The 18,296-nt window shown below is 38.5% G+C and overlaps 1 protein-coding gene across 5 annotated transcripts in view; it reads left to right on the top strand.

The window, feature by feature from the left end:
* Pou6f2 (POU class 6 homeobox 2) overlaps positions 1-18,296 on the top strand; it is a 523,027-nt gene that overhangs the window by 111,063 nt on the left and 393,668 nt on the right. For 4 of the 5 annotated variants that reach the window (XM_031358410.1, XM_031358407.1, XM_031358406.1 and 1 more), the window contains exon 2: positions 18,022-18,193. In XM_031358410.1, the coding sequence (XP_031214270.1) occupies positions 18,022-18,193 (172 nt within the window). Of the gene's footprint in view, positions 1-17,049; positions 17,297-18,021; positions 18,194-18,296 lie in introns of those variants that run through there. The other variant, XM_031358408.1, reaches the window with a different exon arrangement.

Below are 18,296 nucleotides of genomic sequence, written 5' to 3'. Positions count from 1 at the left end.
CACACACACACACACACACACACACACACACACACTATTTTAATACAAACTTGAGAGTCCTTAGCTTCTGATTTGTCAAATGAAACTATAATTTGCCAATAAATTACTGCATTAATTATGTTCTAAAATTCCACTGTTTGAGAAACAGATTTTCAATTAATGCCATACACCTAAAAAAATTTCAGAAAAATAAAATATTAACAAAAATAATACAAAATAAAAATGGTACATATATCTTTTCTGTGGATACGGTGGCTTCTAATTATAAAGGCAAAAGAATAAAACATGAGAGACAAATATGACTGAATAAAAAAGGTTTTAAACATTTTAAAGAACCATCATTAGTAAAAACCAAATGCTAAGAAGAAAAGTTGGGGCTGCACCCAACTTAAAGTCAGGAAAATCTGCTGAGTTGTATCCTATTTCCCTCTAATATCTCAATTTCGATATCAATGAAAATAACACTCTTGATCAATGAAAATTTTAGAAATAAACTCATATATGTATATATAACATGTATATTAGTTTATGTATATAATACATACATATTAAATATCTGTATATATATTCTCTATGTATATAAACTATATCCATATATTTTTGGTTGTTAGGCTAGCCTTTAACAGCTGAGCCATCTCTCCAGCTGAAAGAGTTAGATGTAGATATTTGTCCCCAACCAATGGACAGAAGCAGCTGACCCCTGTTGTTGAATTAGGGAAGGCTGAAAGAAGCAGAGAAGGGTGATCCTGTAGGAGGACCAGCAATCTCAATTAATCTGGACCCCGGAGATCTTTCAAACACTGGATCACCAAACAGACAGCATACACCAGCTGATATGAGGCCCTTAACACGCATACAGCAGAGGACTTCCGGGTCTGTGTTCATTCAGAGATGATACACCTAACCCTCAAGAGACTGGAGGCCTCAGGGAGTTTAGATGTCAGGTGGAGTGGGGGTGGGGTGGGGACATCTACTTGGAGATGGGGTGGAGTGGGGAGGAGGTATGGAATGAAGAGCAGTCAGAGGGTGGATGGGGAGTGGGGAATGGAATATAGAGTGTAAAAAATAAATTGAAAATAAAATAATATATATACATGTATACATATGTATGCACATATATATATATATACATATATATATATATAATACTTCTGTGCTGAAAGCACTGTGCCAATTATAACTTCAGACAATTACTGCTTCCATACAGATGTACTATGTTTCAGAAGAAAAACCCTGAGATTCCCCAACAGGCAGATACACAGGACGTGAGTAATTCATAAAGAAGTTCACTAGCCAATAAACTTGAAATTTTTAACCTTGCTAATGAGATGCAAATTAAAACATTAATAAAATGCCACATTCCAACTAATAAATTAGAAAAATATTAAACATATAATACAAAAGAGAAGCTTTCTCGTGAACTGGGAGCATAAATTTTCCACAGCTTGATCTTGAAGGCTTTGGCAATGGTCCACACTCTTTCAACCTGCAGTGTTACTCCAAGGAATATAGTTTAAGCTGTCAAGATTTTATTTTCGTATGAATAATTAGATATTTTAAATCAAGAGAGTTTATAGTTTCTGATAACATAACTTTATCAATAAAAATAATTTTACAATATATTCCTAATATATACACATTTGCACATTTATAGTTTTTATGCTATACTTTTTGCCACTAAAACATAGAACAACAAATTGAAATAATGAAATGAGTCTAAACTCTTATTTTTTTTCCTGCACCACAGTAGAAAATCACCTAGCGCATGAATCTCTCGTTTCTAAGACCTTTGTCCTAGCTGGAGTTTAAAGAGTGGTATAATCATGCTCCATGATTCCGAGTGTTTTGCAACTGCTTGGAATCACAGTTTTTGATACTGTATAATTTTGAAAGCATAGATGATGTGCATAAAGGTAAATATAGTTTCTCCTAGCCAGCTCACCTTTATCACTCAAAGATCTAGCAAAGAGCACAATAGACAGTTAATAAATATTCACTGAATGAGAAACAGAATTGTAAAAAGAGGTACCAGCTATGCATGAAGGCATATGATAGTATGTCAAGCACTCAAGACACAGGAGGAGTACTGCCAAGTTAGGCCAGCCTGGGTGGGATAAGGAGACCTTATCTCAAACACAGAGAACAAATACATTTACACACAGTAATTAATTGATTAAAATAAGTAAAAACAGTATACTGACTGAAATATACAATCTGGTTCTAAAAACATTTTTAAAAATAATGAATATATTCCTAATATATATGACAATGTGTTTTGTATGTATGTATATTATTTTCAGAAATTCCTACACATTCTATAATTTTCAATTAAAATTGAAAGCTCATATCAAGAGTTGAATATGAAATATGGCAGTTTTGAAAGAATAAAAATGTAAAATACAGACTATAAGAAATAAAATAAGAAATAAGAGTTCAAGAACTCAAATTTTGTAACTAGAGATGGTAGAAAGAGAGAAAACTATAAAGCTTTTCTCTTCTTTAAAATTAAAATAAGGAGTAAGATTAGATACTTCTGGATGCCAGGAAGCTTGGCAGCCCCTCCTTTTTCTGTTCTATAGGTAGTCATTCAGTATTCATAAAACTTTTCCAACAGCCTTGATATCTGAAGAGATCTCTGAGCTTCCCTCTCTGAGATAACTGACAAGTTACAGAGAGCCTGAGAATTTCTAGCCTACACCCTGCACAGGGTTATGGTCAGCAGGATTCGAAGAACACAGATAGAAGAGTCATGAAGACTGCAGGAGCTTCTTGCCATTGCTCAATGCAGGCCTGAGGATCTCAGAGGAAGTCATCAGCTGTTGGCGCTAGTCTCTTTGATGACAATTGAACTGATCTAGAAGTATATAAAGATACCATTAGAAATCATTTTATTGATTTTTTTCCACCATAGGTCTCTGGGCTCTCCAGCCTCCATTCCCGGTCACCGGGGCAGTACTGGACACAGGCTCCCTCTTGTGGTATGGGTGTCAAGTTAGACCAGCCATTGATTGACCACTGCCACGAATTCTGAGCCTCCATTGCCCCAGTACATTTGACAGACTGGATAGATTGCAGGTTGAAGGTTTTGTGACTGGGTTGGTGTCCTAGTCCTACCTCTGAAAGCCTTCCTTGGTTACAGAGGATGGCTGGTTCAAGCTCTGAATTCTCTATTACTAGGAATCCTTGCTAGGGTTACTCTTGTAGAATTTCTACTGACTCTCCTGAGACTTCTATTGGACCAAGTTCATACCACCCTGACCCCACTTTCTCTCAAAATCTCATGTCTCTCTCTGTATTCTCTCCCTTCATCTCCCCACCCCACCCACATCCCTCCAGCTTCCATTCCTATCTGTCTGCAGTCCGCCTCACAAAATCTATTCTATTTTCCCTTCCCAGGGAGTTCCATGCATCCCTCTTTTAAAGTCCTCTTCATCTCTTAGCCTTTCTGGGTCTGTGGATTGTAGCAGGACTATCCTTTAACTAATAGCTAATGTCCTCTTATAAGTGAGTACACACCATGTTTGCCTCTCTGAGTCTCGGTTATCTCATTCATCTTTTCTAGTTCCATCCATTTCCCTACAATTTTCATGATACTATTTTTAACACCTGACTAACAGTCCATTGTGTAAATGTACTGCATCTTTTTAAACCATTTTTTTCTGTTGAGGGACATCTGTTTCCAGTTTCTGGCTACTGTTAATAAAGGCACCATGAACACAATTGTGCAAGTGTCTTTGTGGTAAGATGCAGTATCCATTGGGTGTATGCCCAGGAGTGGTATGACTGGGTTTTGAGGTAGATTGATTCCTGATTTTGTGAGAAATTGCCATATAGCAAATATGCTGTATAAGTTTGCACTCCCATCAGCAACAGAGGAGTGTTACTCTTCCTCCACATCTTCACCAGCATGAGCTGTCTGTCACTCGAGTTTCTTTTGTATCTTAGCCATTCTGACAGGTGTAAGATGGAATTTAAAAGTCATTTTGATTTGCATTTCCATGTTGGCTAACAATGTTAAACATTTCTTTGTTTCTTGATCATCTGATGATATTCTTCTGTTGGGAATAAATATCCCCCTTTTAAGTAGATCATTTGGTTGGCTGATGCTTAGTTTCTTGAGATTTTTTTTATGTATTTTGGACATCATCCCTATGTCAGATGTAGGGTTCATAAAGATCTTTTCCCATTCTATAGGATGCTTTTTTTGTCCTGATAACAGTGTCCTTTGCCTTACAAAAGCCATTCAGTTTCATGACATCCCATTTATTGATTGCTGATCTTAATGGCTGTACATTGGTGTTCTGTTCAGGAAGTTGTCTACTGTGCCAATGATGTGTTCGAGACTCTTCTATCAGGCTCAGTGTATCTGGCTTTATGTTGAGGTCTTTGGTCCACTTGGACTTGAGTTTTGTGCAGGATGATAGATATGGATTTGAGTTTTACTACATGCCAACATACAATTAGACCAGCATAATTTATTGAAGATGCTTTATTTTTCCATGATATTTCTGCATTCTTTATAAAAAATCAGTGTCATTGGTATATGGATATATATATATATATATATATATATATATGGATTTATATATATATATATGGATTTATATTATATATATATATGCCTTTGATTCAATTCCATTAATCAGCCTGTTATTTTTTTATGCCAATTCTGTGTGTTTTTTTAATTACTATAAGTTTACAGTACACTTTGAAATCAAGGATGGTGATATTTCTGAAATTTCTTTTATTGTATAGGATTTTAAAATTATTCTGTTTTTTTCCATATGAATGTGAGTATTGATCTATCAAAGTCTGTAAAGAATTGTATCGAAATTTTGATGGGAATTGTGTTGAGTATATTGATTGCTTTGTTAAGATGGCCATTTTTACAATGTTAATCCTACCAATCCATGAGCATGGGAGATCTTTCTATCTTCTGAGATCTTCAGTGTTTGAAGACTACTGGAGAGTTCTTCTAGTGCTAATGAGACTGACTTCAGGAATATTGGGGAGCTCTTCCAGTGTTAACGAGACTGACTTCAGGAATATTGGGGAGCTCTTCCAGTGTTAACGAGACTGGCTTCAGGAATATTGGGGAGCTCTTCCAGTGTTAACAAGACTGACTTTAGGAATATTGGAGTCTTTACTGTTTTTCCTTTGTTCACCAATAATCTAGTCAAACCCAAATGGCAAAGAAGTGGCCAATACAAGTTCCAGGAAGACAGATAACTAAAGAAATGACTCATTTGATTGATTTCATAAGATAAATTAAATTAATTTTGTGGATGTAGGGGTAAAAAAATTATAAATGTGGCTTAAATTAGAATTTTCATAATTTTTTTCATAGTTCCATAAGAATAATGATGTCATGCTGCTCAATAGTTCTCATTGCAGTTTTGTGTTTTCAATTACAATTTATCTAGAGCCAAATTACCATGCATTTTCCATTACCCTTTTACCTTCCTCCAAAACAACCTTGGGAAAGGGGAGTTTGATTCTGGCATGACTCATATGTCAGTCACTGTGAATGACAAGGGACTCCATGTCAGGTTTGGTTACATCACAAGTCCTCCCCTTGGCCCAGAGCCCCCATGTGGGCTTACCATTGGCCACTTCCAACTTTTGGTCCCTAGAGAGTACCCAAACTTTCCTAAGACATAACCTTTTCTTTCTATTATGTCCACATGACCATTCTCCCAATCTCTGTGTGTGTTCAAGGGCCCCTTCTTTGAAACAATTCTAGTCACTAGATACATTTGGACCTCCATACCCATGCATGCCTTGTGATACTCTATGTAATCAAATGTAGGTCAAAAAACAATTTTTTGAATGGGTCTAAAGGGCTAGCAAGATGGCTCAGGGTTTAAAGATGCTTGCTACTAAGGCTGATGAGGATGTCAATCCCAAATCTCATAATCTCTGGTTCCCACATGGTAGAAGAAAAGAATCAACTCTCATAAATTGTTCTTTGGAATCTATATGTGAGCATGCTTATACACACACACACACACACACACACACACACACACACACACACAAACATACACATATAATTAGTAAATAAATGTAAAAATATTAGATTTATTTGAAACAAATATATACATTTTCCATTGTCTTCATTCATTAAAAAATACAGTATAACTATTTGCATAGCATTTACACTGTACCAGATATTTTAAGAAACCTAGAGCATATTTAAGAACACATCAGATTGTGTGTAGGTTAAATACAAAGACTGACATTTTATACAAAGACTTAATATCATAGGATTTGTTCCTGGACTTTTTCCAGCACAGCTTTTCTTCTGTTCATAGCTATCATTACCACTCATAACTGTGATATTTCTTTAATTATTTACTTGGCTTTTATTGGTCCTCATAAGTATACTTTTAGCAGCAAAGAGCTTTGAGCTCTATGTCTTGCTTAGAGTTATATGCAAAAGTGAGTGGTTTACAGTATTCACAGATATTTTTAAAAACTAGCATTAATACTCTACCAGTATCCAAGTTAAACAAGGAAAATAAATTCCATAATCCCCTTGCAACCACAGATTAAACTGTTTTCCATTGGATTTTTAGAAACATGTTCAATGTTTTAAACCCCATTGTAACTGGCTGGATATTTTAAATTAAAAAAAAAAAAAGCCCTTGGAAATTCATCCCTTAGTTTGTCTGAAGCTAATTTGAGCTTATTTTATGGTTTATTTTTAATCAAAATGTTTTTTGCTGATTTATTGAAAGGTACTGCATGAGTATGATTAGTTTTGCTTGACACGATGAGGAAATGTTAGTCACAGGTATAAAAATCAAAGCAAGCCTTCTAGACAGCTTTGTTCCTCCCAGAAGGGGAGTGTGGGTCCAGAGCAAGTTGAGGTGCGGGCCCATGAGGTTGGAGTGGGTGAGAAAGTAGGAACAATGATATTCCACTTCTCATTTTTTCATATAGCAAGTAGAAAATATTTTAGGCACAGCACATGTATGTGTTGGGGTGGGGGTAGCAAAGTTCAGAAGCTAGGTGGAGCAGAGTGAAGCAGAACTAGACACTAGGCCAAGATTTCAAGTACAGGTTTGCCTTTGAGTCACTGGTACAGCAGTGTACACAGACACTCATGTGGGGCACAAGTGTGTCACAGTCAGAGACCCCACTTATATGCCCAGATTTGGGACAAATTCAGCCTTCTGTGAATTAAACTTGTTTTTGTTCAATCATTGTAACATTATCCAAGTAAATTTGTTGTCAAGTCAGGAATCATATGAATGGAGCCTTCTAAACCCAACTAAAACACTGATTGTTTGTAAAGACCTTATAAAAACATTTAATTTTTAATGCTTTTATGAAAGTGACTTCCTAATAGACTATAATTTGTCTCTTTTCCATTAATCAGTACATTAGCTAGTCTGTGATATAGCGGGGCTTGAGGGTATTCAGTCAAAAACTTTTGAATTCTGGACACAACATAGTCATTGAGATACTCCATCTGCCCCATCATCAGGACAGCTTTTGACTGCTGGATAGGAATGCCTCAGTATGCTTCTCTAAGTGGGAGATCCTGAATCACCAGTTGCTGATGATCTCAGTAAGTAAAACCAAAGACTTAAGTCTAGAGAAGCCTAAGGTTCTCTAGGTGGAGCAACATGTTCATTAACAACCTTGATGATGCCTAAACGTTTCCTCATAGTAGGGCAGTGTGTCAGTTCATGCACTGCAGGTCAGTCACTTGGATAGAGTGTGTCACATTAGCACCTAACAGAACAGCCAGAAACTGTGAACAGGGACACCAAGTATGCTGAGGCCATCAGAAGTGCTGGGCACCTCTCCTCTTTCCTTCCTGGGGTTTACCAGCCAGCAAAATTTGTAAATTTCTTGAATGTTCCTTTCGCAGCAGTCTTCAGGACCCCTTGTACAGAGTGAACTGTCAGTAGATATCTGTTGAATTTCATCAGTTTTTTGTCTTAAGCAGGCCTTGCTTTTTAAGCAGCCCCTCCATTTCAAAGGTTAGAGGTTAAAAGAAATGCTTAGATAAGTCTATGTGTAGTTTGAGTTGAGGAAAATCCTCAAAGTAATTTTAACAGTGGTTAATAAAGATAGCCAGCAAGGTGGGAGAACCTGTAAAACACAAACCACCCAGCTCGTGTACTCTTGAGAGCCCAGAGAAGAGATTTAGAAAATCTTTCCAATCATTCTCCCTTCTTCCCCTCCCCCGCCTCCTTGGAATTATGTTATCTCTGCTTCTCTTAAAAGCTCAGAAGCCTTTTGAATTGGGGCAGCATTCAAAGAACAGTCAAGGGTCACCCTTGGAATATTAAAGGAGAGTGGATTATCCGGAGAGCGAGGGCAAAGAAATGCTAGGGCTGGACCCTGCCATGTGCAGGCTGAAGGTAAAAGAGAAGCCCGCTAACTGGGAAGCGAAGGAGGCAGCTAGGAGAAGCCCCCGGAATGGTCCCAGCAGGCTGTGTCAGCCTGGGGTTGGGAGAACATTAGTGAAATCAATTAGACAATGAATGGCCTTTTGAACAAAGTAGGATGTCTCCTTTAAAGAACGTGGAGACGTCAAACTTATAAAATAAAATTAAAAGCCAGATCCTGTCTTAATCTGGAGATAAAATTCTACAGAATTTACTGCCCTCTGACAGTTACTTATTCTGTAAAATAATAAACCTTTAGAATTTATGGAGTAAATTCCTTCTCAAAGGACTTAAGAGTAATTTAGTTTAAAAAAACCTAACAGGTTTTTGACCTTTCTTTCTCTCTCTCTCTCTTTTTTATAGATATTGATTCTTGTTTTTGTTTTTCAAATAAAATCAATGCCTATTTAGTGGGGGCTTGATGTGTGCCCCACACGCTCCTGATGTTTAGAATAGGAAGAGCCAAAGGCAGGCTGGCTCCTTAGCAGCACTTACTGACCAGTTTATTTCTGTGTATGGGTAGGAAGTGGATCAGAGTCTCTTTGAAAATATAATGAAGGCTAAGGAGCTCCCTTTCCTAAGGTACCCAAACTCTCACACCTTGTCAGAGGGCAGTAAACAAAGAGCACAGAGCAAGCAATAGAGAAATCTCTTTTATTACCAGGCAGGCAGCCTGGTCTAAGCGTTATTTGAATTATTTATTTAATCTGTAAACGCATCCCATGTGGCATATGCTGTTATTACCCCCATTTTCTTCCCAGGGAATTGGAGGCCCAGGGATGTAAGCCCTTGTTCCAAGCCCCGCAGTGAGCAGGTGACTTCGTGCCTGAACACAGGCTGCTAGTCCCAGTGTCCAGACACTTACCCCTGGCAACATGGGGCCGGGAAGTAGGGCATCGCAAAATTCCCAAGGGAAGTGGACTACAGAGAGAACTAACTGTAGACCAGGGTATGTCTGGGCTCCAACTTTGACTACATGGCCCAAGATACTTTATTATTGCATGCCAGAAAAAAAATCTCCAGAATTTTACAACACCGGAATGTGAATAGCACGTTGTGTGGTTAACAGAGTGCACAGCAGAGCCAGGCGGTGGTGGCTCATGCCTTTAATCCCAGCACTTGGCAGGCAGAGGCAGGCGAATTTCTGAGTTCGAGGCCAGCCTGGTCTACAGAGTGAGGTCCAGGACAGCCAGGGCTACACAGAGAAACCCTGTCTCGAAAAACCAAAAAAAAAACCAAAAAACAAAAACAAAAAAAACCAAAACAAAAACAAAAACAAAACAAACAAACAAACAAACAAACAAACAAAAAAACCAGAGTGCACAGCAGGGCATCCCAGCAGGAGAGGTAGATCAGGACCTGGCATATTACACAGAAATTTGGACCCAACTCAGAAGGTACTATGGACATGGGGAAGTTTTGAACTGGAGTTTTAGAATTATTAATTGGTCAGTAGGGGGCAGGATGGATTTTTCTATTTATTAATGGGAATCAAAAACACAGGAAAGCAGATATTTTGTAAAGAAGTGTTTAACTCAGTCATTTTGAAGGAAGGATGGAATTTGAGGCACTCATATTTATGATATTTATTTAAATGACAGAATTGAAAAATTTATAATTAAATCAACCTTCAAATTGTTTTTAGAAACAACTCTTGAGTGGCTAAAAGGCTGGGAGGATATTTTATTGTGTAGTGAACTTCCAGTAGTGATAGATTCTTGCAGAGAAAACACAGGTAAGTGGAGACCTGAGCTGGACCCAGAGGCAGGAGAGCCCTTTGTTCCTGGGGGCCATGCTGAGCGCTGAGCTCTGTAGCCTTCTTTTGTTGAGTTTATATGCTGCCCAGTTGAAAGGCAGCTCTTCGCTCATGCCCCTCCTTTTTCTCCCCATTGCTCCCTTCACTATTAGTGAATCAATCAAAATATGTTGTGACTGGGAGCCTAGTTTGTAACAGACACATTGCTCAGTATTGAGGATTCTGCCTGCTAAAGATTCACCAATAGGAAATCTATTATGACTTTGTCACATCTGAGACACAACACAGGAGGCTGGAGAGATGGCTCAGGAATTTGGGATCTGAGTTGAGTTCCTAGCACTCTGGGTAGGCAGCTCACAACTGCTTCTAACTCCGGCCTTTAGAGATCCAACATCTTCTTCTAGCTTCCATGAGCAGCTGTGTGTCACACACACATACACACACACACACACACACACACACACACACACACACACACAATTAAAAAAATATTTTAGACATGTAACTTGGGAAGGCTCAGTAAAAATTATCTTTGAGTATCCTGACGACTGTACAAAACAGAGAATAAAATTTAGTTTTAAGAACAAAGTAGGCACTCCAGTTGTCCAGACTCTCTTTGAGGTCCTAAGGCAAATCTCTAAAATTTTTAAGATATCTCAGTCCTTGACTTGAACATCCTGGATTGAAGATCAGATTTTCCCATTCTGAGAGATGACTGTGTCATTCACTTTTGCAAAAGTTTTGGAAGTTGAACACACATGAATGTACAACCACAAAAATACACAAGCTACATCTGAGAAATTTTAAGACATTAAAAATAAATTTTAGTTAGAACAGACTAAATAATCTTTTTGTAACTCCTTAGCAGCTGTCCACTCAAATTACTAAATGCAAATTCACTTCCCTTGGAGCTGTTTTCTGATTAAGGCCCCACTGAATCCATGAGATTAGGAAGATTATATGAGTATAGGGTAGTTGTGTGTAGTATCGATATTGCTGCATAACCCCATTACCAAAAGACCCAATACAGATGAGCCAGATTGAACTCTTATCGATGCTTTTACATGAGGCAGCAGAAATCAAATTGATGGTGCTATTAGGTTGTCAATATCAGTGTCTCCCTCTCTTCTCACATAAGTAGACATGAAGCATGGTCCATACAGATTGTCTATACAGTCATACTAACTTCCAATAGGCCAAGATGCTGTAGGAGTTCAAGGGGATATTCTAGATGATGCACGTCCGGCAGCAGTTTTGTACAGGGGTGTTGTAGAAGCCTAGAACTGATAGACTCTTACTTGTCTGATCATTGCATTGCTATCTCAGCCTGCACACTCCTGCTGATGTGGTTTTGCTTCTGACATGTGATCATATACAGCCGTTTTATGTGTTGTCCTTTTGAATTGAGTTTGAGTTACCTCTAGAGTATAAGCTTGTTTAGGAGTAAGTGACACAGTGGCACCTGGAGGAGGACAAAGACTCTAGGAAGAGGGGGCAGTGACTCATGTACCTGATGTTCTACTAGAGGAAAGAGATGCTTAAGCTGGTCATATATTAAACTTACCCCTGGTAAGAGAAATGTCATCCCCAGTCACAAAAGCAATCTTTTTGTTTTAAACTTATTTAATGTATGAGTGCTCTATCTGCATGTAGACCTTGATGCCAGAAGAGGGCACCAGATCACACTATAGATGGTTGTGAGTCATTGTGTGGTTCCTGGGAATTGAATCCTGAACCTCTGGCAGAGCAGACAATGCTCTTAACCACTGAGCCATCTCTGCAGCCCTGCAATCCAATATTTTACTGTCTTCCGCCCTTCCAGATGATTCTGTGTTGACTTTAAGCAAATAGGAGTTACAAAAGTGGCAAAGTATTATCCTAGGGCATCTTCCTAAACAGAGTTACCAGATGTTATCATTTTTTTTCTTCTCCTTCAGAGAAGTAGCAGCTAACATTGTTGGTACTCAGGAAATGAGGGTCTTGGAAGTAAGGAGTGGATCCACCACAATAAACAGTAGAATCTTCTTCTTCAGTGACAGTGACTCCTACTTCAAATCAAAGGCACAGAGATAGAATTAACCAAAGTCAATGGCTTTATGTGGAACAGCAGGATTGTGGGAAAAGGTCTACCTCTACAATACACTCTATCCTTTGAATGTCTTCACAGGTAGTATCTATTTGTGTCTCACGGTATTTTAGGGTGATATAGAATGTCATTTTGTCATTTTGGTATGCAAACTAAGATTGAAGAGACAGAGGTTCATTCATGGCCTTGTGGGTAATTTGTACTAAAGTGAGGAACAGCCATGCATTTCCTCACAGCTCTTTTAGAGAGCCACTATATGAGTCCAATATTCTTAATGAATTTTGAGTGCCTTGCTTGCTTTCACAGAATACTCATGTATTTGGGGATATAAATGTAAATTTCACTATTCTGACTATAGTGGAATAGAGGTAAAGAATGAGAGTTAATATTGTTGATTTGAGAAAATAATTCTAAATTCAGGTCAACATTTTCTGTGCAAATTACTGAGAGACTATCTTTAAGGGCATGTGTGGAGATTTTTGTGAAGTTCATTATGATACAGATTTCTGATCATTGTTAAAATTTGGGGAGAATATATTCTTCAATATGTTAGATATACTGAGAACTGAACTATTTAGCATGATTATTGATGAAAGAAAGATAAAATTTGATTCTTGGTGTCTAAAATAACAGACTTCACTATTGACATGATCACTCGCTAAACCCACTATAAATTAATAAATCTATAAAGCTGGTTTCTTCCTCTTAATTGTTTTCTATTTTGATATTTTCCTCTTTTCTGTGCGAAAAATTAAAAACTAAATATGATCTCATGTTTACATATTAAACCAAATATAATTTGCTTCTATATTTTTTCCTAGATGAAAACAGGTATTTAGAGCGGGAAAATAAAACATACTTATTCTTTATGAAATAGGCAGTATTTCTACAGAATTTTAGTGTAGGTAATTTTATCATACAACCAAAGAAAATTTTCATGGTTTTTTTTTTTTTTTTTTTGAGGACTGCCTGAGTTATTTATATTGTCTCCAAAAGCACCTTCGACTGTCAGTTTCATCCTTGGTTTGTTCACAAAAATATGCTGGACCTAACTCAAGTTTTGCTAAGAGGGGCGTGGTTGTTTCCATTGAGTGCCTGCCACTGGACACGGGTGCTTTGCTGAATTCATAATCCGACTCTCTCTACTTTCTCTGACTAGAAAATGAGAGTGATTATGTTTCCAAAAATTTTATCAACTTACTGAAAGTCTTGAGCTGAAATTATTCCATCTTTCTTTATCTGGCATTATTTTTAGCAACCTGGCAAAAGCCCATGTTGGATTCTCTATAAGGAATACAGTATCCTGAAGCCACTCGTTCCATAAAATGTGGGCAGAATGGCACATTGGGAATGCTCTAGTGAAAATTATATTAAAGGAGAGCAGAAATTCGTCTGATGAGATATACTAAACTGAACAAGGACGTATGCTTCTCAACTGAACTTTTATCGTTGGAATATCTTTGAGACAAGTGTTTTGTGGCATGATTCATGGAAAACACTGTCTCATTGCAGCCTTTTAGTTTCTACGATGAGAACATTAAGGCTGATAGTGTTTGCATGGCTTGCTATGCTCATCTACAGGGGGCACTGGATGAACCAGAGTACTGAACATACTCCAGTGTCCTGTCTCCTGTACTGCACTGTTCCATGCATTCTGCCCAGCCAGAGCCAGCCAGAGATGTCTTCTGTCTTTCACTCTGTACAGAAGAAGATAACACACACAACCCCCCCTGGAATTGGTTATCTAGATGTAGTGCCAGCTATGGCTCTGCTGACTTTTTGGTTCCTAATTCAGGCCTTGGGGTAACCTTAAGTTCCTCTCAATGGTTACTGGGCAGTAGGAAGAGGAACATCTACTAAAGCCAGAATTATAACCTTAAAACTCAGTCATGTGTCTTAGGCTCAAATCATTCAGCCTCGCTGAACTTGAGCCCCTCATTCATAAAATATGGGTAATACATTGCTTAGTTTGTATAACAGCAGATACAGCTGAAGAGCTTGTCTGGCAAAGACACTAAATGAGTGGTTCATTTTCTTTAAGCATACCTGAAAGAGATCTAAGTTAGCATCATGCTGTTTTGATATTGGGGCACAGTCCTGCTGTTCACTATAGGATGTGGTAAAATTTTTCTTCAAATTTTGAAAATGGAATAATTTCCATTTTTATTTTATTATTTGTTATCTCCTATTTCTTACTTTCTTATTTCTCTTTTTACTGTCTTGTCCTCCTTGGTCTCTAATAACCCTTGTAAATGCCCTGTAGTGGAATAGGCACTGTTCCTATCCCATTGACACTTATATCTGGGACCACTTTCTCCTGCCAATACTGATAGCCAAATGGCAGAGAGGCCTTCATTTCTTCTACTGTGGTAATAAAAAACTTCAAGTATTTAAGCATGAAGATTTCATTGGTATTTAATTTTTCACTTTAGCTATTTCTTTTCCTGTTTTCTGTTGTGGAAATTCTTGGAAATATTGGAGTTATAGCTCTCTTATATTTCTTCAAGATACTTGTGGGTATATATTAGGACATCCTGTCTGTTTTTCACAAAAGAGTTTTCACAGGCCACCACAGAGTTTTACAGAGACACCACTTCCAAGCCCAGTGTTACTTGAAAGAGGCACTCCCAATCACCTGCCAGTCTGTCCTCAGAGATTACTGCTTGTGGCACATTCTCAAATGGACCTCCCAGTGACTGCAGCTGGGATTCAAAGCTGTCTGCTCTCTGACTTGCTAGGGCTTTGCTATTTGACCATGTACATATATGTATGCGTATATATACACATATCTGCACCAATATATATGCACATACATATATATATTCAGCTATGACATGGGAACTACAAAGTGTTTTGTAAAATGAAAGCTCAAATGAGCACTTTAATAACAAGCTGTTTTCAAAGCTTAGGTCATTGATAGCTACTGGTTGGCAATCTAACCATGTATGAAGTACATACAGGCAGTTTAAGAAAGGAAAGCTATTGTTCAGTGACTATTCACCCTCTGACAGGACATGCTTTACACACTTTTGCCATATTTAAGTGCAAGTCAACTTGGCAGCTTCACCTCAGCTCTTCTGTGAGATTCAGGATTCAATTTTGACCCTTCACAACTAACCCCAGAGAATATTCCTCTTCATATCCTCCCAGCTACATGGATAATCCTGTGTGGTTTACAGAATTGTACTCCTAACAGAAATTCACCATCAACACCCCTTGGAAGACATTCAAATAAGCATTGTAGCCAGAGAAAAGGAATATTTCTAAGGGACAAATCCTATCTCTCTTTCTTCAGAATTCAGCCTTTTAGGAAGTAAAAAAAAAAAATTCTAGAATGTAAACCTGGGTTCTTATATTCTGTGATGAGCACACTATAAATACCATGAGATAACCAGTTCTGTTGCTTCTTTTCCTTACTCTGCCCAGACTATCCACTAAATCAGAACAGCAGCAGCAGCAGCAACAACCACCACAAATATACAGCGGGAAATTCTGGGGAAATTTCAGAATTGCCCATCTCCTTTGTGTTTTATCAGTCTCTGTCCACCCCCAATGCCAAGTACTCTAAAATCCAGCCAACATACCCAGTGCTCAGGATGCTCATCTATCACCTGTAAATTTAGATTGACAATACCATGGGTCGACTACATTGATTACATTGATTCTATTTCAAATATTTACAATATACTGAGACAAGCCTAATCTATTTTCTAAAGAGTTCAAGGTAGGTATCACAGTTTCAGAGGGGGGAACAATGGAGAAATGTTTGTGGTTGCTATCTACAATAATCTGATGTTGACAGAGAGTAGTATTTTATTTAGTAATTAACAGTGTAAAGGGCCGAGGAGCTGTCATGTTGGTTCTTAGGCTGGGGAATGTGATGAAAGATGATATCTGCGATCGCATCCTTTCCACTTGTTTAGGATTGTCAGGATGAGAAATGTCAGCATTATGAAAGCTCAGCTCTGCTCTTGATATGATAAAACCCTTCAAAAGCCAGCCTTCTCTCTCCCTCATCCCCCTCCTGCCCTGCTCTCTCTGCACTTGCTTTTTTTATTTATCCTGTTTTGTTAGATGGCAGAAGTATAATTCTTTTCTTTCTTCCTATTATAAGCCACCATTTTTGTTTTATTATATGTTTCACAACCCCTAATGCCCCACTGAAAATTACCTTGTTAAATGACAGTGTTTCAAAGCCATGAATCCTTTCCACCATTCCCTTAGAGGTTTGAAACAGTCAACAGACTGTAAAGAATAAATAATAAAAAAGTATTGATTATTTTGATGACTGTGAGATTCAATTAAGTATTAATTTTGCCCTCCAGTGGACCTATCAAGGTATTCAAAAGGGAGGATTCGGCTCAGCTAAATGCGTGCTGAGTGCTTCAGCCTTAAATAGGGAGAAAATGTGTTTACCTACAGTATTTGAAGAAGAGTGCATTGATGCACAGAGTCCAATATTTAAGTGCTGTGCAAATTAAGCCCTGGTGACAGTGACATTGTTTTCAGTGGTATGAGTATTGACTAAAGAAGTGCATTTGATGACAGCTTAAACTATTTGTATTGATTAACATTTTCATAGATTATCATGTGTCATATCAAATTCACTTTTCAGGCATGAATACATTAAAAAGAAAAAAAAAAGCAGCCCAGGCATACCACAACCAATGCGATGATGGGCAGGGAGCATGCTGCTCCACCTGCTCCTCACGTCACCTGTTTCCTGCTCAGGAACCATTTAGGCATAAACTTGACAATAAATAGCTCCCAGATCACGAAGGAAAAAGGCAGTTTTTGCTTTGCTTTGCCTCTGCATCTGATGTCAATGCCAAAGCAATCTTAGTTTGCAAGTGGACTAAAGGCTAGATTTGAGGACTATTTCTCATCCTAACACGCCCTTCTAAAAGAACTGAAGATAAAAGCGTGCTAAGTTTGGGGGGAGAAAAGTTTTTCCTTTTTTTTTTTTTTCTGGAAGTGATTCTTGACTCCTTTTTCTTTAATGCTCTGGGTGTATGATGCTCTAGGTAACTGAATTATTGAACACAGTTTGTAAGTATTTTCCCACTTTCTTAAAAAATGTAAAGCAATTTCCGTATATTTTGTTGTGTTTTTTGTTTGCTTTAGAATGTGCATTTGATTTGGGGTCAGCCTCTGTCCCCAGTCTGGGACCCCTGTAGCCAACTTCTAAGTGTGTTCAGAGAATTTACATAAGAAATATCTCCTATTCCACTGAAAGCTTGTAGCGGGCTCTGTCTTTTCCTGTCTCTTTTCTCTACTCTTGGGATAGGGTTTAATTGCTTCTCCCCCAGGGAGAAGGCTTCTTAAAATAGTCCCGTTCCCTCCATAGGGTGCCCCTTCTAAAGAGGTGCGTTGCTGGAGTATGCCAGCACTCTCACCCGCCACCCCCTTACTGCATTAAAGACAGGACAAGATGTAAAAAACATCCTTACAAAAGCACATCCTACAATTAAAGCTGTGTTGGTTAGCCTGCTTGCAAAGAAGTTTTTTTTTTTCTTCCCCTTCCTTTTCCCTCCGAAGCCTCCTGAATCTCTCACATGCTAGTTGAGCTTTAATAGGGAGGGGAGTAATGGAGAACTCATCGAATCTGTAATAGCTCTTCACTTGACTGCAGCCAGCAATAACAGCAGGAGCAGGCAGAGATAAGAGAGAGGAGAGAGGGAGAGTGTGTGTGCAAGAGAGAGGGAGAGGGAGAGAGGACACGCTCTCTAAAGCTGCTACTTTTTCCTCCCCTTCGCTCTTTCCCCCCATCCTAGGATCCAATGATAGCTGGACAAGTCAGTAAGCCCTTGCTGTCAGTGCGGAGTGAAATGAATGCGGAGTTGAGAGGTGAGGACAAGGCTGCTACTTCAGACAGCGAGCTGAATGAGCCCCTGCTTGCGCCCGTGGAATCAAATGACAGCGAGGACACTCCCAGCAAGCTCTTCGGTAAGTCTGTCTAGGTATTTCATTTCAGTCCTACCATGTTGTCCGGAAGAGCAATCCAGCCACCTCCACGCCAGCCCCCCTTTCCTCCTGTTTTTCATTCATT

The sequence above is a fragment of the Mastomys coucha genome, unplaced genomic scaffold (assembly GCF_008632895.1).
Source record: "Mastomys coucha isolate ucsf_1 unplaced genomic scaffold, UCSF_Mcou_1 pScaffold7, whole genome shotgun sequence".
NCBI lineage: Eukaryota > Metazoa > Chordata > Mammalia > Rodentia > Muridae > Mastomys > Mastomys coucha.
Note: the sequence above shows the minus strand (reverse complement) of the source record. Positions and strands in the feature narration are given on the sequence as shown.